At 45.8% G+C, this 24,324-nt stretch overlaps 1 protein-coding gene across 3 annotated transcripts in view; it reads right to left on the bottom strand.

Annotated features, from left to right (window-relative positions):
* Nucleotides 1-8,086: 8,086 nt before the first annotated feature.
* Nucleotides 8,087-24,324, bottom strand: part of CLIC5 (CLIC family member 5) — a 164,184-nt gene continuing 147,946 nt past the window's right edge. For all 3 annotated transcript variants that reach the window (XM_028097645.2, XM_088023950.1, XM_028097647.2), the window contains exons 5-6: nt 17,537-17,721; nt 8,087-11,038 (exon numbers count right to left, since the gene is read on the bottom strand). In XM_028097645.2, coding sequence (XP_027953446.2) covers nt 10,871-11,038; nt 17,537-17,721 — 353 coding nt within the window. In that variant the 3' untranslated portion in view covers nt 8,087-10,870. The remainder of the gene's footprint in view (nt 11,039-17,536; nt 17,722-24,324) is intronic.

Here is a 24,324-nt window from a genome sequence, read left to right as displayed (position 1 = left end):
TATTTATTTATAGAGAGAGCACAAGCAGGGGGAGGGGCAGAGGGAGAGGGAGAGAGATAATCTTAAGCAGGCTCCACACCCAGGGCAGAGCCCGATGTGGGACTCAGTCTCTCAAACCCTGAAGGTCATGATCTTAGCTGAAATCAAAAGTCCATCACTTAACCAAATGAGCCACTCAGGCATCCCTCCCTCGTTCTTTTTACCCAACTGGTAACACACTTTATGCATGTTTCTATGTTTAGTCATATGAGTGTAAAATGAGGTATGTGCATATTTATTCATTACAGCATTGTTTGCAGTAGCAAAAATTTAGAAATAATTTTGGTGTCCATCAAAAGGGGATTGATTAAATTATGGAATATCTCCGTTACAGAATAGTATGCAGCTGTAAAAAATGAGGATAAGCATTTTGTGCTTATATGGAAAGATCTGGAGTGTATATTAAGTAAAAAAAACAAAAGTAAGATACAGGAGAATGTATGCAGTATGTGCTCTTGGGGTAAGAATGGAAGGGATAAGAATATATATTTGCATTTTCTTGCAACTGAATAAAGAACAATCCGGAAGGATGCACAAGAAGCTAATAAAATCTTTACTTACAGATGATGAAAGAAGTGTAACGATGAGGGATGGGGTGGTGAGATTTTCCAATATTAATTTTGTTATACTACTTTAAATGTTGAACCACACAGATGTATTTTCTACTTAAAATATAAATGAAAATGAGACTAGATTAATTAAATGCATATTCCAGGGATCTGCTAATCATACCACCAGGAACTTATCCTACAAGTGTTTTCTCACGTATGTTCAAAAATACCACCAAGAATGCTCGCGGCAGCATTATTCAATGGCAAAAGACTGGAAATGACCTTATTGTCTATTAAATGTAGACTGGTTAAATGAATTAAGTTACACTCATACAGTGAAACACTATGCAGATGTTATGGAAAATGTGAAATATATTAATACAGGAAGCTCTTTAAGAGATATTTAGTTAAAAAAATGCAGGATAAAAAGTCAAGCTCGTATTTTTTGATAAATCTGATGCATGTACAGGCATGCCCATATCCTATACTCTTCCAAAAAAGAATATGATGTGCAACGTAATGTGTGTGTGTGCGTGTGTGCATGCATCGAAAATTTCTGGAAGTTAATATAAGAAATTGTTAATAGTGTTGTCCTCTGGGACTCAGGCGAGCATATTTGCAATAGGAAGGTCACCTTCTTCTCATTGTAATGCCTTGAAACTGCATGACTTTTCTTTTACTGTGCATGTTTTTTTCCAGTTCAAAAATATTTACAAATACCTCAATAAATAAACGTGCATCCATACAATGAAAATTGTACACCTCTAAAACAAACAACTGAGGAAGCCCCTTATGCACTTATACACAACAGTCTCCAAGAGGCATTGTTAAGGAATTTGTATTTTTAATTTTAGATGTTCCAAGGATTCCTATACTATGTGTACTCGGTTCACACTTTGACCTGGTGATCGGGTCACAGAGCTTTTCGTTACTTTGGGTTTGATCATATTACAGCTCTGCCTTTCAGACTAAGGAAGACTATTTTTTTGTTTCAGTTCATCTTCCTCACCTCTAAGACCAGCTGTTGGTCTTTTGGGTTGAAATCCTAGCTCCTACTGGCTTGTGAACATTAGCCACTTGCTCAATGGCTGTGGGCCTCTGATTCCCTTTCTGTAAATAAAAAAAAAAAATGGGATACATTATGGGAATATTGTAAGAATTTGAGGTAATTGCAGTACATACTATTTAACATGTGAGGTCCCAAGGATAGGCATTCAACATGGTGACTGTTGCCGCCATTAATATTCCTTGGGATACGTCCATCGAGAAACTGCAAACGGGAGTGACCACACCCTGGTTTTGCACTAGGAAGTACAAAGCTTTTGTGTGTCATGGCCAGCGCTGTTCTAGAGGAGCCCAGCATTTGGCTGGCCTTTTTGCCCACAGTAGCCTTGGGCTGGTATCTCAGAGAATCAATATTCTGTGGATGCAACTGGGGCTGTATTCTTACCTATATGGGGCATTTCACAGCCCCTGGTAGGGAAGCTTATTCCCACTTTTTAGACATAAATTGTACCCAGTGGCTTCCCCCTCAGGATACCTCTTGTTGTCGTCTGCTGCTCCCAGCTCTATTTGTGTTCGAGCCCATATTTATGAGAATATCTTTCAAAAGACGAAGTGAAGATGTCCTTGTAGTCTTTCTTTATTTTTAGAGAGTTAAAAACAACTGCCTCTCCATTTTATCTCTCAGTGCAGCTCTGGGTCAAGTGGTCTCACTGATTATCCAGTTGGCTTTCTGCCTTGATGCAGTTATAGAATCTTTTATTATTGACTTTGGAGCTCCTTGCAAGGTACTCCAAAAAAGCATTTTAAAATAGTCTCTGGTGGGCAATTTACATTTTAACTGCTCCTTTCATTACCCCCCTCAACACCCTCATATAGTTCCCCTTTCTAGAATTAAATAACCACATGATAGCTTTTGGGCCCCATGTCTCTCTTGGTTGTTGAACTTGGCCCTGCTGTGGTCTTAACTGTGCAATGATTCAGTTAGAGTCTCGTGATCTTTTACATTCATCACCTTTCTTCAACATTTGTTTTCAGGTTCTATGGCATCTTGATAAATCAAGAGCAGGATAATTAGCGCCATCTTGGTTTGGTTTTTTGAGAATCTCTCTGAGAATCCCTGGCACTGTGACAAGAGAGGGTGCTCAAGGAGTTGTGTGAGGCATGAGAATGGGGTGGGGGCAACAGGAAAGAATGAGGACGACCATTTTCCAAAAGTTCTTTGGTTCCAGATAAATGTAGTCTTTTTTCCCCATTAATTAATCCAGGATTTAAGACTGAAGATCTACCTGTCTCTTGGGTATTACTTTAGAGGCCGTAGTAGTCTAGAGACCATCACCCTAGAAATACAGACTTGGGTTTCAGGTTTTCTGGCCTCACTTTCCTATCACACTTCCAAAAATTCCATGGCAGGGCCTGCCAACTCACCATTTATCTCTCTCTTTTCACTTTATCCACACTCATCTTCCTTAAGGACAGGCCTGACCTTACTTTGAAGGCCAAAGGTTCAGTGAATTTCTGGTTAAAATTTCTGGCAGAAAATAGCTCTTCACAAGCCCACTGCTAGTGTTTCCAAAGCTATAAGTCAGAGAGGACCCATGCCCCTCTCGCACACACGCATACGCAGGTTCCCATAATGTTCCTAACACCTTTGAAGCTAAAGTGGCTTTGGTCTAGGGTGGCAATCCTTACGTTGCCAAAAGTAGGGATTTTTCTTTTCTTTTTAAATTTTCTCATGTTTTATTTAAAGAAGGAATTCTACATATGCCACGGAGTCCTTGGGGTGCCTGGGTGTTGCAGTCATTTAAGTGTCCGACTCTTGGTTTCGGCTCAGGCCGTGGTTTCATTCACCTGATCGAGCCCTGCCTTGGGCTCCGCGCTCAGCAGGGAGCCTGCTTGAGTTTTCCTCTCTGTCCCTCTCCCGCTGCCCCTCCCCCTACGTTCTCTCTCCTCTCAAATAAATAAATGAATCTTAATATATATATATATATCCACCAAGGAGTCCAAAGGAGAGCAACAGCTACCACAAGAACCAGTGTATACTCAACTCATTCCATGATGTGACAGCTTCACAAAGATGTAGTAGCTCAATTGCAGGGGAGGAAAGCAGCCCACTCCCTTCTGAGACAGAAAACCTAAAGACAGTAGAGACGGTGGAATTGTGCACTCAGGAGAGATCCTCAACGAGTGGATAATAGGTAACTATCAGGAATATTTCACTTCTCAAATTTGGAAGAAATGAAAAATGAAGAAACCCAATACTGGCAATGATGTAAGAAAATAAGCATTCGCATTCTTCTGAGAAGAGAGTGATTTTGGAACAATCTGGAGGCAAATTTAGTAATATATATTAGGTGCCTTAAAATTCGCATGCCTTTTAATTTAGCAATTTCACCTCCAGAGGGGGAAAATAGAGGTAATGAAGAATCTAGCTTATTAGAACTTCATTATAATATTAATTATGAGTAAAAACTTAGAAATAGCCTAAAGACCAAATAATAGGCAGCTGGTTTAATGGATTATGATACATAGGAATGATGTAGGCGATGAAAAGGGACATGGAAAGATGTTCGTGATCTATGATAAAAAAAAAACAAAATTGCAAAATAGTATGCAGAGTGTTGACAATTGCCAAAAAAAAAAAAAAAAAAAACGAGAAAAATCACCAGAGAAACTTGGTTTAAAAAAAGCTACATTTATTAGATTGATTTAAATAAAAAAGAACACCTCTTTGATAGAGTCTTAGTAATATTTCAGAAGAAGGGAGTCGGGAGAGGATATTTACAGGGTTTTAGAGCCAGAGTCCAGTGATAATAAGGTGGGTCTCACCAGGCAGGGAACTGGTTAGGATTGGGCACTTTTGGACATAAAATTTTGGATTGATGGGCACAGCAAGGTAAGGTCCTGAAGTAAATATTGTTGAGCAAGCTGCTGGTCCTAGTAAGTAAGCAAGTAGCAAGTTTGTTACTATTTGTATCTAGTCCCAGTATTATGTGGCAGAACAACAGGAAAAAGTGCTTTGGCCATACCTGTTTATCATCGAGACAGAACAGTTTATTGGTTTCGGTTCTCAATCGCAGCTTTCTTTTTGTTAAAGAAATTATTCATGTTGACATTTCCATCTCACTAGAAAAAGTCTGGGAAGATAATTATTTACACATTAAAGGTGCTTATCTCCGCGTAGAAGGATTACAAGTGCTCTTTCATCTCTTCTCTTTCACTTCTTCGCATTTTCTAAATTTTCTCTAGTGAACATATATACAGAAAAAAAGATGTATTTGTTTAACTAGTTATTTAGCCAGATAATTCCAGAACGATAGTATCCAGAGTCATCCTCACCTCAAAGCTTCCAGCCCACTTTTAAATAGAACACCCAATCTACACAGAATTTTGTGGCCAACTTGGGAACCTGGCTAAATCATGACCTAATCACAACCGTGCAGTCCAGTAAGCATCAGGCAGCTTTTCATCTTTTCAGACAGACAGTGAAACGCTGTGGTAGACTGTTTAGAAGGACCCATTGTTCAGAAGTCTATTAGAAGCGTTTTTAACTGACACAGATGCCTATTTCTCTCCTTGACTCACTATTATCACTCCATTTCCAGAATTCTGGTGCAGTGGGAGTCTGGGACTGCAGGCACATGAAGAGTGAGAGACGAGGTGAACCCAGAAGCCTAGGATACTGTCTCGTGATCTCTCCAGTCAACCACTAATAACTATTTTTCAGCACATAATATTTGCTGAGTGCTAGAGAAGGGGAGGTGTGGTACGCAAATTGGATAATCTACACTCCATCCCTTAAATGAGCCTGGTTTTTAATTGGGGAAAGAAAGGGTCGTGAGGAGTGGCTAACACACAAGCACAATTCCGGACACACAAAACGGCATGCAACCAAGACGGCTCCACAGGTGGATGCTATGCTGGCCTCCGTTACAGTATTTGTAGCCCGGATCTCGTGTGGTCTAGACTCTGAGTCCTATATACGTTTAGAGATAAGAAGGTTTGGGGCATCGAGATATCCTAGTTCAAGGGAGGTTAAACTCAAACTTTTTTTTAATGTCCATACTTCTTATTGACAACTTTTCCAAAATTTGGTCTGCTTTATTTTCTGCAGTTTGTAACTGCAGCTTAATGAACTATTTGCAGAGCCCCAACGTCGTGTTCATTGCACATAGATGTTGATTTCATTGAACAGAGACTAAAAAGATAGGAAAAAAGATGTGAATTGATTCCAAGATCGACTGAAGTTTACTTTAAAAGAAGAAAAAAAAAACCCACCAGTTCCTAATACCTATGTATTTTCAGCTTCTTTCCTTTAAGGAGGACCACGGTGAGACCTTCCAATAGATTGATGGTTCCAATTGGCTGAAATGTCATTTCCCTTTATAAAACCCTTTATTACTTATAAGTGCACTTTTTTTCTTTAAAGATTTTATTTAGAGAGATAGAAAGAGAGCACAAGTAAGCAGAGCAGCAGGCAGAGGGGGAGGGAGAAGCAGGCTCTCCACTAAGCAGGGAGCTGGATATGGGGCTCGATCCCAGGACCCTGGGATCATGACCTGAAGTGAAGGCAGCCGCTTAACCGACTGAGCCACCCAGGCACCCCATCCATAAGTACTCTTTATCAGGGAACTCATTATCCCAGACAAGGGGCCTTAGTAACCTTGTTGGAGAAATGACCCAGAAAGGGGCTTTACTCAAGTTCATATAGTAACATAGTGACGGATTTAGGATTAGAAGTCCAATCTCCTGTTTTCAACCCTGAGCTTCCCCAAGTCTGATACCCCAGGCGTTTTCCCACGAGGTAAAATTTACTGGGGGTTCTGGGGATCTTAGCTACTAGACATAAAAATGAAAGAGACACAACTCACACTTGTAAGTATAATGAGACGCTCTTGTTTCGGAGTTCAATTCTTGGCAGGTTTTCTGGAACAGGACTCCGTTCTCAATGCCAGACGCCCGCACGGCCACCCGCGCGCCCCTTGGTTTCATTACAGCACAGCTGCAGAGAGATGAGGTCTCCTGTGTCCCCAGCCCTTGGTCAGCCTGCAGAGCCAACAAGGGAAACATGGAACACGTCTTGCCTGAGCAATCTGATGACCAAACCGGCTATTAAAAACAACAGCGATAATGACAACAAACTTGGCTCATCCACCACTTGGATACCTTCGCCTGCTCGTAATAACAAACAAACAAACCCCCTCAAACGACCCAGGATGTATTACGGAACAGGAAATGCAGAGTTAGAGCCAGGATCACATTGGGCTGATTCAGCAGCTCCGTGGTCCCATCAGGTGGCGGACTCTCTCCATTCTTGGCGCCTTTTACAGTGCAGTGCCTGACGCTTGCCCCTCGTGGTCTCCAGTGGGGGGCAGTATTTCCAGGTCTCAAACCCACATTCGGAGGCAGGGACTTAAGGAGTCACTTCTTCGAAGAAGATCTTTCTCAGAAGTTCCTAAACAAATCTCTTCTCCCAATACTGGGTGGAACGTGGTCAAGAACCCACTCTGAAACTAACTAACTACAGCCAGGAGGACAGGCTCAGACCATTCATGCATCACCCCCTGGAACTGGGTCCTGTGAGGGTGGGGACTAAAGAGGGGTGGGGAGGAAGACCTCTGACCCAATCAGAGCTCTGCCAGAGGAACACAGGGGTGGTTGTGATGGAGGGAGACCATCGACAGCATCTGCCGCACCAGCTCTGAGCTATAGGCCACCTCTCCTGCCAGGACTTGTTCCCGGAATCAGGTGTTTCATCCCTTCTAAGGTGAGGAGAGGCTGTTCTGACAGGGCTGGAGAACCTAGGGATCTGTGAATGCTCATAGACGGCTTCGTCGGGTGTCAATGTTCGCTTCAGGTAAAACTTGCTGAAGACTCTGGAGACCTTAATCTAGAGTCAGTGATGTTCTAGGGGTGGGAATTTAGGCCAGGAACACTGATAGGGCCAGGCCACTGTGTGCAAAGAGAGAGCTTTGGGAGCAGGTAGACCAGTATTTTAAAGTACTCCTTAAATCATACCTAGACAGTCACTATTGACTTACCCCCAGGTATAATGATACAGATAGGAAAGTGAGAGCCATGAATGAACATCAGTGTGTATTTTTTTTTTTTACACCCAGCCCATGTTTTATAATAGGATTCAGCCCCGCTAAAATAAAAATGGATTTTTGGATGACTAGGTCACAAGCTTCTTGCTTTTCCTTTTCTTCTTCCTCTTTTTCTTTTTACTTGCTTTTGATTTTTAAGAATAATGAACATATTCTCTTTTATAATGGGAAAACAGAGTAACTTTTATTTGGGAAAAAAAAGGTAGTTCACACTTGTCATTTAAAACAGCATGGGAAATCCCCACCTCAAATAAGCAGTCTGATGATTGCTTTTGTAATAGCTGAAAATAAACCAACTTTATTTGATTCAGTCAATACCAATCAAGACTGGAAAACAAATTTATTACTGGTTCAGATTCATGAAGAAAACATTCAGCAATATCTTCATTAAAATGCAATTTATATTTATTAAGGCTTGAAAGCAAGTCCTGCTATTTTGTCACCACAGTTAAAGGTCTTGAGAAAAACAAGTAACCATCATTTGGAGTGTCTTTATAAAATGTAGCGTTTGTTCTTTTATAAAAGCTAGGCATCTTTTGCTAAATTAGTTAACCCCTAGCTTTTAGGATGGGACAAACACGAGGTCAAGAAAGTAAGACAAAGTTCAAACATCAGCTGGATATTTTATATTTTAAGTATATGCATAATCATTATTGTGAAACTTCTAACTAGGCATAACATATCTTAGATAATTGGATCCTTTAAACTATGTTCTCCCCCCCCCAAAAAAAACAGATTGCTTTTATAGAAACACGTAATAGCCGAAACCCTGTAATGAGGCAATCTTTCATTTTATTTTTTGGTTAGTGAGGGGAGCATTGGATCTAACTCCTCAAGTAACAAATAAAATGATGCACACTTTGGATCATACCTCATGGTGAGAGGAAAGCATCCTGCAACTAAGCTGGGAGAAGAATATTGGCAAAGGTACAGGAATATGCATTCATGAAGGGGGCACATGTTACTTGATTTGAATGCTAAAAAGCACTGGATAGAAGACTCTGGGTCTTGTTTGCAGAAAGACTCGCCAATGGCTGAAGTCTGACTCTCAAATCAGTCATTAGGATCAGACAACCCCTAGCCAGGAGCTGTGCCACCTGGGGGGTCTGTTTTCTTTGTCCCACTCCCTTTGCTACACCGACGTGCTTCTAGAACAGCATCACTGTGGGTCTCTGGAAAGTAAACTGCTTCTTAGGTCATCGTGCCTGTGTTGCTAAACTCAGGGAAGGGTTTCTGAGGACAACAGGATTTACACTAATTATAAGTCCTCTGGGATCATTCAAGACTTCATCCCCCAAGAGGCCAGTTCAGGGCTTACCCCTACAGTAAAAAGAACTGCTTCCTCACCATGCTCCTTGTTAAACATGTCTCGGGACTAAGTTCCCAGGGAGTCCCTGGGAAGGTTCCTTTAGGGGTGGGAATGAATCAATGCCTCCTGCCCTTGCAAAGCTCTCAGGCTAATAAAACGTCCTACTGAGAAATTTCCTCTTCCTCAGTGGGCTCAAGGGGCTCCTGTTTCCTCCCTTCTGCTCAGATCGGCGGCCACGTGATTTCTTCAGAGATCCCAGGAGGCAGGCCGGTCTGGGGGTGGCCGAGGTGAGGATATGCGGATGTTTCTATGGAAAGGACCGTGCTGCCCTGACCTTCCTGAGCAATGAGTTGGTCCCGGGGCTTTCTGGCACTCAGGACCTCACTCTACCCACAGGCAGCCCAGACGGGAGGACTGCTAAAGGTGACCGTCTATGGCGGGTGGCTTTTCTCACAGCGCATCACTAGGACAGAGGGCTGATGATTAGCTCGTTTTTCTTAGTTTCCTCTGCACAGGTCCCCAGGCTTGAGCCGGGTGAGCTTTGAAGGAGGTGAAACTCAAGGAGAACGACTGAGGAGTGAAATATTAGCTAAAACATGTTCCTTTTTCATCTGGCAGGTGAGTCAGATGGCAGGAAAATTAACCCAGATGGGGCATCTTCTTTTCCTCAGGTTCAAACCACATGGTTTCCCGGTCAGAAAGGCCCATGAACTTTCTTCCTAAGGTGTTCCATGATCATGCCATCTCTCACCCGTCAGAGGTTGCAGCCAACTCAGCCAGGAGCCACACCCGGCTGGCAGACCCGCATTCGAGAATCACTTGAAGAGACTGGAAAATCAGTTTTGGCCAATTCTTGGTTGGTAGTGACATGACATCAGCAGTTCAAGACTTAGATCATGAGAGAGAAGACCTGTGTGAAAGATTCCCAGGGAACATCGAGCCTCATAAAGAACTTCTCTATCTTCACCCCCACCCCCCCAATCTGCTTTCTCACAGACCAAAATTGACCCGTGGATCAATCAAACCCAGGCATGGCATCTCCGACAAAACTACCCCAAGCAAGCAAACCCCATGGCTGGTAGACCCCGTGGGCCTTTTGGCATCGACACTTCTCCCCTTCCCCTTTGCAGCCACCCTGGTTTGCGACTGCATGCCAACTTCCCTTCCTCAAAAGGCCTGGACAGCTGAGAACCAGACGCTGGTGTCAGCCAGATACACAAAAGCATGGTGACCTTCTCAGCACTGCAGCCAACAGAGACCGTCTGAAGTGGTGTTCCAGTCTGGTCTTCAGTGTCCCGTGTGACCGGAGCGTCAGAAAGCAGAGAGGGACTGAAGATGTATGCGCCAGGTGCCCAATCCACAGCCTGCCGGCCCTCCATTCACTCTCTCTGTCTCCCCGCAACGCAGTGGCTCTCTTTCTAGCAAGAACTACGATAGCATCTGTCCTTGGCCGTGGAGTTACCAACAAAGGGGGGGGGGGGGGACACGGTGTTGCATATTCCTAATGCAGCCAAGCAGCTATTCTGATATTGGCGTGGGGCCAGGGGCAGTCCCCTAGGTGGGCTCTCCAGCACTGACCCCAAACACACCGAAACCTGGACCAGGCCCAAAGGCTGAGCCCTGGTGTGTTTCCATCATTTCTGCTTGCAGATGCCCACGTGATCAGATGGGGTGGGCTGGGACCCTCCTAAGAGGCAGCAGGCTGGGGTCCCACGAGGCCAGCGAGATGTGGCAGGCGACCAAACGATGTTTCCCGACGCGGGAAAGGGGAATCTGTGAGGCCGGAGTTCCTTTGGGAGAAGCCGAGTCCTTCTGCTGCCGGGGGTGGGGGGTGGGGGGTGGGGGAGGCAAGGCGGCCGAGCTCAGGACCGGCTGAGGCGCTTGGCCACATCGGCGTAGGCCGACTCGATCTCCTTATCTGCCGCACAGGTGTTGGTGAACTCATCCCGCGCATAGGCGTTCTTCAGGTACCGCCACAGGCCCCTCATCTCAGCCGGGAAATCGTAGTTGCGGTACTTCTTGGCCACAATCTACAACACAAACAGCAGGACAGAGAGGGCGTGAATGCACGAGACAAACCAGTGGGACAGAGTTAGTGCTGGGACCTGGTGGGCGCGGGGGGGGGTGGGGACCAGGGTGCGCATGTGTGCATCACTCACTGCGAGCCCGCCGACAGCAAAAATGTTTGTCATGCAAGGTGGGGGTGCTGCCTTCTTTCCATCGTCTCTAGTCTTATTTATTTTGTAAGTCAATATAATTTGCCCTTTGACCTAGGCATTCTGCTTCGGGGAATTTTCCTTAGGAAATGATCACAAAGATTTAGCTACCTATCTGTGATCACGTGAGGAAGAGTAAAAAATGCAATAGTGAAAAAATGGCAGAGGAAAACAATGTCCTGCAATAGGTACGTGGATAAATGCATTATCATAGGTAAATACAATGCCATCCTGGAGAGCCTTTACAAATGATGCTGCAGAAGTTCCAGGCATCTGGAAAACTCTTTGAGATCATTAAGTGGGTGCCTGGGTGGCTCAGTTGGTTAAGTGTCTGCCTTCAGCTCAGGTCATGATCCCAGGGTCCTGGGATTGAACCCTGCATCGGGCTCCCCACTCAGTGAGGAGTCTGTTTCTCCCTCTGCCCCCTGCTCATGTTCTCTCTCTTGCTCTATCTCAAATAAATAGATAAAATCTTTAAAAAAAAAAGATTGCTAAGTTTCAAGTGCAGTGCAAAAAAATTAATAAAGAATTTTGTAAAGTGCAGTATAATGCATTTGGAGAGATATGTGAGGTGACTAGAAGTATATGTACCAATATGTTACCAGTGGTTATGTCTGACTGATAGAATTATAAATTTTTCCCATCATCCACTTTTTTTTTTTACATAAACACTCTTATTTATAGGGGAGAACAAAAAGCATAAAAAGTAAGTCAGATGTTGGACTGTACATGCAGGTTCAATGTATGATGTGGGAGTAAACAAATCATAATTTCTCTTCTCTTCTAGTCAGTAGCATAGTGGTTAAGAACATGGGCTCTGGATCCCCACTGACTGGGTCTGCAATTTTACTCCACTACCTAACAGCTGTGTGACCTTGGACTACTTAGCCTCCCTGAACCCCAATTTCTTTGTCTCTAAAATGAAGGTAATAATAGGACCTACCTTGGAGTAACAGATCAGTTAATACACATAAAATGCTTAGAGGAGTGGCTGGCTCATATTGAGTGCTCAAGAAACATTATCTCCTATTATAATTCACTGAGACCCATCTTCTGCCCATTTGCATGCAGAGAGGGTGACCTGTGTAGTTACAGGGGGCCTCAAACTCAGGAGGGCTTGCTTTTGGTTCAATGCTCTGCTGTCACCATCTGGAAATTCTGAGTACTTTTTAACAGGGGCCGCTTTATTGTCACTGTACGCTGGGGTCTGCACATTAGCTGGTCTTGCTTCTAGTCCTCTGGGGCCGGCGTGGGAATAGCAAAGAGTAGCCTTTCTCCTAAAGCACTGACTTCTGACTCCTTTCCTTGCTTTTTTTTTAGAGAGGGCTTCAGACTGCTGGCCCTGGGATCCTCCCACTCAGAGAACCCCCGAGTTCAGCTACTCTGGGCTTTCATTTTCATCTTGGTGCCAGTGATGTTCAGGGTTCCCTGAAAAGCTATGCTGAGTGAACACAATGATGACCTATTACATGAAAAGCTCAGCCTCATGGGTTTGACCACATTCCCAAGGAGCATGCATTTTCCTCCTCCGTTCTCCTGCATCAGTTTGGAAGTTGTGTTACAATAGTAAGCTCTGAATTGCAGTTACTGTTTTAGTATCCTCTCTCTCTTCCCGAGCTTGTGAGCAGTGTAAGGAGAAGGACAGGAACCCCAGCTTCATTTTTATACTGCCTGATAATAACACTAGGATTTTTTTATTTTTTTAAGAATTTATTTATTTGAGAGAGAGAGAGAGAGAGTACAAGCTGGAGTGGGTAGCAGAGGGAGGGAAGAGCAGGCTTCCTGCTGAGCAGGGAGCCCCAACGATAATGCAGGGCTGGATCCCAGGACCCTGGGATCATGACCTGAGCCGAAGGCAGATGTTTAACCAACTGAGCCACCCAGGCGCCCCTCAATAACACTGTTTCTAAGAGTAGTGACACTAACAAGCATTTATTTACTATGTGCTCTGCTCCAGGCTCTTTTAAGCACTGTGCAAGCCTCTTAAACCTCTAAATAACTCTATAAGGAAGAGTGCATTATATTCCCATTTTACAGATGAGGGAAGTAAGGCAAAGAGAAGTTAAATAAGTAAGGATTCAATAAACAGCTGTATTGCATCTTTACATCTCAGGTATCTCAGGTATCCTAAATCAAAGTGCATCTAGAGTCAAATGGAAGAAACTCACTTAATTTTAGAGACTGCAGATCCTTAGCAATGAGCAGACTGAAGCCACAAGAGCATAAATAGGTTACACCACGTGACACAGGAAATTAATTCAACCAGTATCTTTTGAGTGATCACTAATGTTTATTATAGTCCTTGCTTTTCTTTTTTTATTCGGGTATAGTTGACACACACTGTCACATTAGTTTCAGGTGCACAACACAGTGATTAGACAAGTCTATATGCTCTGCTGTGTTCACCAGCAGGGAAGCCCCCATCCGCCACCATCGGACGCTATTAGAGTTATCATTGACTCTATTCCCTCTGCTGGGCCCCGGTATTCCCATGATAGTCCTGCCCTTCTCTCCACGCGGCCGCCCAGCTGTCTGCAAACGAGAAAGGTAGGGCTGTACTCAGAATCCCTTGTGTGCCAGTTATCCTGCTCTTGCTGCTTATCTCCAAACCACCCTTGTGTTTGTTTCTTTGGGACGCTGGGACGCATGGGTGGGGACTCTGCAAATCACATCTGTTCCGCCAGGGACTCCCTGTTAGGCTCTTCCAAGAGGGGGCGCTAGAGAGGGTCAGCTAGGCTGGAGGAGGAAGAAGGGCTGCCCCTTTCTGCCCTGGTCATCCCGTGCCCGTCAGACTCTCCTTTGCTCCAGCAGCAGCAGCTGGGTCCAGTTTTCTTGTTTTGCCATCACTAGTGGAACTAGTGTCCTCACCCTGGCTGAGAGAGGCCAGCACACAACAGTGACGCCCTGCAGGGGTTGGGGGCCAGTCCCCTGGGCCGCCCCCTGAACTCAGCCCCCAGCGGCAGCTCAGCATGCCCCACCTCAGAGGTCCAAAGTTGGGCTCTGCAGGGGCCCCTCATCTAAGTTGCCAAGTTTTAGATCCTTCTGACCTCTTCCGTTTGCCTCCCCTGCCCTAGGGGGTTGTAGCCGCCTTATTAAGGTAGAACCTCGTGGTACACTTTGCCTTCCTAGTACTTTAGTACTTACTGCTTCTTTCTATTAAATTCTCTTGGTTAAGAGAACTGGTTTGGGGTGGTCACCAAGGAAGCCACATCCCCACAATGCTCTGTCCAGCTTAGGTGCAACTAAGAAGCAAAGGGGATGGCATCTGAGTCCCCTGGCAGAGCACTCGCCACAAGCAAATGCTGGGGCCAACACCCATTGCCAGTTCTCCTTGACCTCCCCCTGTTCACTGCAGGGTGAGGGTCCCCTGGGTTTGCCCAGGAGCCTTTGAGAAGCAGCTGTCCTGGCTAAGGAGCAAGACCAGGCAGGAGGGACGGGTCACAAACTGACAGACGGAGTGGCCTCAAGTCTCTCCATGCTGGGATTTGTTTTCATTTTTAAAGGATGCGCTATGAGATTTAAGACAGCAGAAGGGAGACTTATGGATATACACTTGTGCTTATGTCTCCTTTGCCGTTTGCTTCAGGGGCTGAAGCAGGTCACCGTGCTAGGCAGGGGTCCCAGGGGCCACTCCAGAAGGCCCGCCATGCCCCTCCCTGCCCGGATCTGCACGCCCTGAGCCTTGGCCACATCGCTGGTTCTTTCCTCACATATCGGCTTGCCTTGAGGAGATGAGGACTAGAAGGGAGCCGGACAGCGAGAGTTCAAACCAGGCTTTCAGGGAGAATGAAGATGAACCTGAACGAGAGCCAGGTAAGAGAGGGAGAGCGCGCGAGAGAGCGCGGGGAGGATGTGCACACGGAGCTCTGACGTTCACAGGAACTTCCATGCTCATGGTCTGAATTTGCTCTTTCATATGAAAAAAGTTGGCTCCCACAGCCCAGATTAGGTTTTGGCATCAGGAGCCAAACTGGAGGCCTGACTTGGCTCCCCCTTCACTCTTTCTGCAGGACAGGGCTCTGCCAGGTCTCTGGGATCTGATAAGCTGGATCAGCAGAAATCCAAGGAGACAGAAGGCGAGGCCTAGCCTTTGTCCCGTCGCAGGCCGTCCTCCCTCGGATCCCCAGCTTCTCCAAGTGAACAGCTCACTGAACTCCATCCAAGGACACGGGCGGAGCATCGTCCTTTAGGGCTGGGAGGAGCAGGAGGAGTTGGACAATGAAGCACAGGCCCTTGGGGATCCATTTGTTTACCTTATTCGACAGGAAATTCTTGCGCAGGTAGTCAATACAGGTTTGAGTAAGACGGAAGGAAGGAGCAAAGGAGGAGAGAAGAAAGAGGCGAGAAGGAATACACACTTCATAATCTCTTCACTTAGGCAGGAGAAAAATGAATTTCCAGAAAGAGTCAATGACTTTCCCTGGCTCATGCTGTTAGTGGGTGGCACATACAAGACTAGCATGTGATCTCATGACCTTCTGAATGGGGGGGGGGTCTTTCCATTACGTCACGCTGACACACTGGGACGGAACTAGAATCATACCATCCCTAATGATGCCGCTTGTTCCTCGGGAAAAGAGAATAAAAGATGTTTCCGTGGGTGTGGTGGGGCATGCGGTCATTAAGAACTTCAAAGACATGGAGCTTGGCTGGACTTACAGGTAACCATTGGCTTGGCCCCGAACCCAAAGCGTCTTCATATTAATAGACTGCATTTGCCCAGCCCATCAGGAATGGCACATGTGATTCCGGCCCAGTGCCCAGCTCGGACCAAGTCCCGTGGGAACACCGGTGCTTGCACAGCTCGGATTTCCATTCAAGCTGGTTGTGCTCTGACTGGAGGGAAGCCCACATCCCTAGCTCAGGACTTTAGCTGGAAGACGATAGGCAGCTATCCAGCAGATAAATGACTGAATCTGATTCTTCTTAGTGAAGGGCAGAAGGAAAATGGTATGATAAAGACACAAGCGAGGTGATCAAATGGTCAATCAATGAGTATTTATGAAAGGGCCACCATGTGCCCACCATCGTGCTTGGAGAAGCCACTATCCCCATAGAACCTATTGTCTGACTGAGACATATGATATAAATGTGTATAAAAGTAGAGAACAGTCTAGCGGTATGGTCCCACTGTGTGTTTTGCTCAGCTGGTGAAGGCCGGGAAAGGATGTAAGAAGAAGCATTAGTTTAGAGAACAAACATCAGGGCACACAACTATCATCGTCTTCAAAGAAGGTGGAACGGAGCAGCCCTGATCCATGCTGCTCTGGAGAACAAAGGGGAGCCGGGAGGCTGTTTGTGCTCAACATAGGAAGGATGTTCTTAGGGGTGTCTGTGTGGCTCAGTCGGTTAAGCGTCCAACTCTTGATTTCGGCTCAGGTCATGACCTCCACGTTGTAAGATAAGATGGAGCCCCACATCAGGCTGTGCGCTGGGCGTGGAGCCTGCTGGAGATTCTCTCTCTCTCCCTCTCCCTCTGCCCCCCTCTTTTTTTTTTAAAAAAAAAGGAAGGATGTTTTAATGATCAGAGTCATCCAAAATGATAAGGCTGACTCGTTAGGCAGGGAGCTCTTCATCGTCAGAAGTGTGCAGTGACAGCTGCATGGAAGCCTGTCACAGACACGCGGAAAGTGGTCCAGTGGGGGGTGGGGGACAGTTTGGGATGACCTTAGAATTCCCTTCTTTCCAACTCTCGGATCCTAGAATTCTTATAGGACAGGATTACACTGCATTTGATCAGTGTAGGACAAACGTGGCAAGAAAATGATGTCACTTCTTGCAGCCTCCAGCCCTTCAGCTGATAGATGAGGCAGAGGATACACACCTGCCCTAGGGAGTTACTGGAGCGAATGAGAAGGCTTGCATAGAAAGCAACTTCATAGAGATGTAGGGGTGTGGCCAGTGAAAACCTGAGAGGCAGAGGCAAGGAAGAAGCTCTCTCTCTCTTTATACATATATGTATAAATGTATGCATATACATATATATATATATAACCACACATATTATAACAATAGCAGCTACTATGTATTGAGCCTTTATAATATGCCAGTCACTGTTGCTCCATATTATTCTCCCAGCCAAGAAGTAAAAATAAGAATAAGAAGTAAGTAATATACGCCTGTTTTACTGAAGCTCGGAGAGTCTCTACAGCCAGCAAGCAGTGGAGGCTGACTTTGGGTTCGTATTCCTGTGACTTCAGAGCCCAGGCTCTGGACCAGCAGGTGGCACTGTCCTTGACTCATCCACGCAGGTGACGCGGGCCTATGATGGAGTTGGATAAGGCAAGCGACCTGCAGGTAGAGCTGTCTTACCTTGACCACATGGAGTTTGGGCAACAGATTGCAGTCGGCCAGGGTCAGTTCGTCCCCATCTAAGAATTTGCGCCGGGACCTCCTGTCTTCATCCCCGCAAGTGTTGGCATCGATCTCCTCTGGGAGAGGGTTGTTCAGGTAGTCATCCAGTTTCTTCAGAGCCCTGGTCAGGCCTCTCTCAAGGGCTGGCATGAAACAGCAGAAGAATCTTCAGTCAACCTTCCTGCCACTGGAAACAACCAGGGGTCTTCAGAGTAAAGGAGCCTACCCTGAATTCTGTGCCCCACACTACAGAATACCTGCAAGCCATTAATACAACGCAGCAGAAGAGTGTTAAGTGGTCTGAAAAAGCAAACCTTAACAAAACAATAAACACTAGTTAATCCTTAAAAGAAGAAAAACATAAATATACAAATGCAACCATTAGGATATATATCGAAGTTTTTAAAGTGCTCATCTCCAGTAGATACAATAATAATAGTCAACTTTCATTTTCTATTTTGCTTCTCTATATTTTTCCAATATTCCACAATTAACCCACATAATAATTCTGTAGAAAGAAAGGGCTATTCACTAAGTAAATGACTGTTTAGAAAGTCTAGGACAGAGATACGCATCAGACTTTGTGGAAGCATTAGCTAAGGAAGCACCAACTGAGCCAACCTGAGAAGGGGGGGGTGGGGGAGACAAGGCTCCCAGGAAGACACAACATAGGAAAGTAAGCCACCCTGCTTGGTGTTGCCCCTACAGGACCAATGGATACCAGAAGGGCAATACTTCAGTTTAATCTAGAGAAGGTCGTTCTAAAAATCAGAGATGTCCACAATGGAAGGGCCGGTGCGCCAGGCAGAGGGCTCCACCAGACACAGCTGCATGGAAACCTGTCAAGGACACACCTCAGAGAATGAACATCCAAAGGACGACAGTGTGGCAGAAGACTTTTACAGTCTTGCCCCAATAATTTCCTATCCAGTAATTCATTTAGACACAAGAGTAGAACAGAATATTCAAACGAGCAACAGCTAGAAGCCACTATCACTCAGAACCAATCCATCGAGAATCTCACAGTCAATTCCAGGCACAGAACACTGGCCACCCGAGCTCCGAGGACAGGGGTGGAGGAGACGGCTGACTGGGCCCCCAGCCACTGCACCTGTGTCATCACCCCATCTCCAAGGCTGTTTTTTCCCAGACTCCAGTGTAGAGTGTGATGCTGAGGTAATAGGAATCAGTCCTGATGTTAATTCTGGCAGATGAAAGAGGGATGCTGCCCCTGGGGGCAGAGCCCAGAGGATGGGGACTCTTACTTACTTTTTCCCAAATGTGCCTTCTGTTAGCCACTCCTCCATAACCCAAGTTTGTCTTTTCACAGAAGGCCTTTGTTTGAGACAATAAAACACCACCAGCCCAAGATAAATCAATTGAACACTTACTGGAATGTTTGAAAACAGGCTGGAAGTTGGACGTAGTTTCTCAATACTTCCTTCTCCCTGGTGTGGCATTTGAACTTGTACTTCATCATCTGCTTTGTGTTTCCAGTTTGGGAGAACAGAGTGAGCAGGGCTGGGAAAAAATGCTTGTATTCCCCTTAGTAATTGTCTAGACTAGGATGGGATTGCAAGCCTATTCAAGGACAATAGCAGAGGGTGGGGACCGAACAATAGTCATTATGCGCCCCACCCCCACCCCCGCCGAAGCACTTGTGATCTATATTGGGTTTGTTTGCTTCCTGAAAGCCCTCCACCCCTTTCAGTGATGGCGATTATGACAAAATCTTGATTCTAATGGAGAAAGGAAAAATCAAATAGAGTGCCTGCTGAAATCGGCCCAGTGGGTATCAATCCAAGCGACAGAGACGGATGAAAGGAAATGAAATGTTGCAGACTGTAATTCCAAAATGCCCGCTGGAGACCCGAGCTGGCCATTACATGAGTCTGTGCCCAAGTCCCCCAGGGTGGGAACGATCATGGCGTTTGGTAAAAGAGGCTTAGAAGAGCAACTGGAGCTCCTTGGGAGGACAATTCTGGATACATCTCAACTATGTCTCCATGAGCTCTTGAGGTGGAAGGATTAAGTGTGGCAGTGGGCATGGCTGTCACCTTATGCCGTAGCTGCAACATCTAGGTGACACCCCGAGGGGGCGTGTGCTGAGGATGTCCTCCGCCGGTCAATGTCATCACTCGAGTCCTGTGTATTTTTGATCAGGAACGTGAAGGGCGCAGTTGGTGGTAATCATGGTAGAAGGAAGAGGAGGCGAGGCAGCAGGGGAGGGGCTGTGTGGCCTGGAGCTAAGCCTGTGTTTAAATTTCAACCCTGCCCAGGATGGATTTATTATGACGCTGCTCAAGTTTGAGCTTCAGTTCCCTTCATCCCATGGGCCCCTTCCAAAGCCTTGAACTTGATTTTTTTTTAAAATTCCTTATTTGTATTTATTCTATTGGCTTCAGACCCCACAAATCTTGGGAACGTCTCTGATCCTGGAACTCACGACCAAGTGTGACCTTGGGCAAGCTCCTCAACGTCGCTGAGTTTCAGTTTTCTCATCTCAACGGTGAGATGGAGATCCCCAATCTTCCTAAGGCCTGACTCGGATTATGCAGGGAAAAGTGCCTCATACAGTGCCTGCCCCGTGCTAGGACATCTCTATGATTTGCTCTTGCTAGTGCAGGACCAAATGTGACAGCTATCTGCTCTCTGTCCCTGACCCCATACTCTCCATCAGTTATTTCCTCAAAACTCCAAGGTGCGGCAGAGAATGAGAGATTCTCAAAAGCTCCAGTTCCGAGGCCCAGGCCCCAGAGAGGACAATCAACAGCCCAGAGTTTTGCATCCCATCCTGATGGAATCATGTATAGCCACAGCCCTGTCCCGGATGCTCCATCAGGATCCTGCTTGGTGATGCACTGTGTGAGAGACATGGCCGGGGTGAAACAGACACAACATGTCTGTGCTAACACACAGCCATTCTTCTCGACTAATGGATACCAGCACTGATACAGCCTCTGCCAGTTCTTTTCCCTCCTGCCTACCAACTTATTCCTCTGACCCTGGCTCGATCTGGCATCCATAGAATTCAATGATCTCTTTTGGCCCACAGCACCCGGGTCAGAAAACCGCTGGTGTTGAACTTTCTGCTCAGATCAGAGTGAGGGGGATTATGAAAGAAACCAGAGTGACAAGGAGATGTTAATCCCGTCAGTGTTCGCATTTGAAACCCTCCTCTGAGCAGCAGGATGGGGTAACCCTCAGACCACAGCAAGCCTGAGGCCAGGGGACCCTGAGACCCGGGAGCAGTAGAGGCCCAGCCACTTGACTGCTCCCCCCGTCCTTTGACTGCTGTCTGCCCCTCTCCACCCGCCCTTCCCGTAAAGATTTATTCGGTACCACCCGCAAATGCACTGGGTAAAATATGTGACGAGGAAACAAGGGGAATAGTTCATAAATATTCTCAGCCATATGCAAACAATCTCAAATTTATTTTTCTCCTTTTTAAGGAGGAAAAAAAAATCCACCCATTCCATGATCACTTCCAGATTCATTGAGGTTGATATTACATAAGAACCAATATTGTTTTCTCGTCGTAGAGAAATAATGACTTGGAAACGGCAATTTGAGCTAAGAAAATAATATACTCTTACCAGGGCATGGAGGCTGAATGAGGACTCAGGAGCCAAGACTCTAGCTCAGTCTCCAACCAGCTCTTGCAAGCACGGCTCAACCCTGCTTTGCTGGCATGCTTTGTGCAACAGGGGTATCAGCAAGCACCACACAGACTCTTTGGGGCTCAGACCTCACGTAGAGCAGAACGGATGTCAAAGGTGTTCTTTGAAAGGACAGGAGCAGCTCTGTGGGTCCAGGGTCCTGTAGCCTCAGCTCCTCACGTGTGTTTTCTCTCTGGCACGTGAAACTTGCAGAGAGGTAAGAACAGGGGGCCACCTCTGACCGCCAGCTGCAGCCTGGATGGGCATCTGTTCAATTCTCCCACGGAGAAGACAATCATGGCTATTGGGAGCGGGCCCCGGGCCAAGGACCCTCCATCCCGCTGTGCCTCTCACATGGCTCTGATCCAGCACCAGCAAGAATTACAGTAACTGAATGTCTGAAGTAGACTGGGGATGTTTACACAGCCTATCATTTAAACACACAGTGAAGCTATTGAGATGGGAATTATTATTCATACCCATTTAAGAGATAAAAAAATTGAGTCTTAGACTTTCCCAAGGCACACACGCATGTGCAAGACAACCGCTCCCGGGATGCACACTGAAATTGTACCTTGTTTGGTTTTTAACTGCTGTTGTCTTCCTTACGAGCACCAACCGCTGGGTAATGGGAGAACGACAACTGTATTTTAGTCTGTTCTGGATTACAACCTAGTCTGATGTAATGAACAGTCCCTCTAGAGAATTCTCAGTCTCTTTTGCATAAAAATGCTCAGTTTCTCAGAAAGTCTCCATCTCCTCTGCTCTTCTCGCTGAGTAAATGGGGGGGGTTGCTGTGACCTTGTGGCCTTGGGGAGATAGGGGCCCTGGGATCAAGCGGGTAGAAGGCTTTGGGAAGCTTCCACAGGTCCTGTGTCTCTTCTCAGTTACCTCTTCTCAGCGAAACCTCCACTTCCTTCCAGATGTTGACCCTAGGGTGGTGGTCAGAGGTAGGCTGTCCAGCTCCCTCCAAAGCCCTGGAAGGATACCTAAGCAAAATGCCACATGGCGCTTCCTAGATGCATCTCTGGTTCCCTGACCCTTCTGTTTGTGTCTTCTCCTTCATCCCCAAATTCCCTGGGCCAGAAAGGGTATGCTTTCCTTTATATTTTCCTATGTCATATAATCCACCAACCACAGAACAGCAGGTCTCCCTGGCCCACTGCACGGACCTAAGGGCCATTTCTTCTCTATGAGCTGAGTCCTCTAGGCATGGTTCTTAATGTGCTAAAACTGAGAGATAAAGGAATTTAGAACATTTTAAGACAATAGCTTGGCTTGTAAGGCTACTGTCTTGTTGAAAATGCTATTTTGAATCGGCAGCTAAATATTGAATGCTTTTTTTTCTTTCTTAGAATTCCTTCTACAGAATTCTTATCTGTCATGGGGCTGATGGATGCTCAGGACAGGTTGGAATCATGTGTTCAAGAAAGACAAAGAGAAAAGTATTTTCAAATGTTAGCCCTGTTCAAGTAAGGAACAAAATCAGGATTTAAAAACAGGATTGTTGGATTCCAAAACTTAAATTTCTTTTACTCTGCAAAGCCATCTCTGGGTGCCAAGGACTGACCCATGGCTCTTTGGGAGTCCACTCAGCCTTCCATCTTCCTTTCATGCTGTAGACCTTTCTCACATGCCCTTGTTTACCTAACAAGAGCGTGGCTATTAGGGCAGCACTCCTCATGCCTTACCTTCCAGCTAATTTGATAAAATATCTGTGTTCTTCTACTAATGGCTTGATTTTAGCTGGAATTCCTGGTGCTCTCAGTGACCATCATTGGGTCTAGAAGGAGTTATCTCTGAGAGAGGAGCCTACCAGGACCCTTCACACCATTTCTCAGCAACAAACACTAACTTTGCCCCTACTCAAGGCCAATGCTGTCACATTGTCTATGCGACAGCAGAACGTCTCAGTGAAAAGAGAGAAATTCATTTGAGTTTTTCCTATGATGAAAGAAATATCCAGATAGAGAAATATCCAGAGGACTGGATGAAGTTTTTCCTTTTCATCTCTTTCGATATCATGTCAATATAACAACAACAACAAAAAGCATAGCTGTGGTTTGAGGGAGGCCACAAAGGAGATTTCTCTGGCCATCACCGTATTCTTGGAGAGAAAATACAAAGATGGCCACACCTTGTTGGCATTTGATCATTGTTTTAAACATGAATGATAATGTGACAGGAACAAACAAACACAAAAAATCAAAGAGTAAGAATGTAGTAGCATCTCTCCCTCACCTTTCTGGAGGAAGAAGCCTTTCCTCCGAAACAGAGAGGTCATATTGCTTTATACAGATGCCCAAGGGCCAAAGATCTAGAAGAAAGGAAGAGGCTATGCAGACGGAGAGTTATGGGGGTGGGAGAAGAGGGGGTGCAGGTCAGGTGGGCAGGAACATAAATATTGTCATAAAGAGGACAATTTTAACAGAGACAAAGATGTTCTAAGGCAGGGGGTGGGGGTTGGGACATTTGGCTCTGTGCCAGGCAGTGTAATTCCCTCCCCTGTAAGAAACCTTCCGTAAAGATCGACATTCATCTTTCAAGTTTAGGGAATTGGAGTCACGTGGCTTTTCTCTGTTGCAAAAGTCCTTAAAGAGAGAAAATGTAGCCCAGCTATAGTTGAGTTACATAAGTATGAATGACCACATGAGGGCAAAATTATAAGCAGGTGGGAGCTAGGGTTCATACCCTCTGACCCACAGTGACCCTTCTGGAACACACAGCAGTAAGGGGTAGCTGATCCGCGTGGTCCTTTTGTCGCTCAAAGCATTATCTATGCCCAGTCCTTCAACCGCAGAGGTAGAAGATGGGAATGAGGCTTTGTTTCAGGTGTGGTGAGCCCTACTCTCCTGTGCCTGGGCCCTTTGGGTACGTTAACACATCATGGATATCAGAAGGGAAGGGGACAGAGAGATTCCGGGTTGGGTGTCACATAGCCCTGCACTAGTCTTCTCCGAGAGGTCTCATGATCTCAGACACAGTCACAGAGCGGCACATCCACTCTGTTTTTGAAGAGATCTGAGTTTGAATCCTACACTCGTTATGGTTGTTCACGGGTTGCTGTTAAAGCATCTTCTACAGACC

Source organism: Eumetopias jubatus, unplaced genomic scaffold (genome assembly GCF_037043125.1).
Source record: "Eumetopias jubatus isolate StellerSeaLion01/CBP00866 unplaced genomic scaffold, mEumJub1_p1.0 scaffold_6, whole genome shotgun sequence".
Classification (NCBI taxonomy): Eukaryota; Metazoa; Chordata; class Mammalia; order Carnivora; family Otariidae; genus Eumetopias; species Eumetopias jubatus.
The sequence above is the reverse complement of the archived record's forward strand: the minus strand, read 5'-3'. Positions and strand labels throughout refer to the sequence as shown.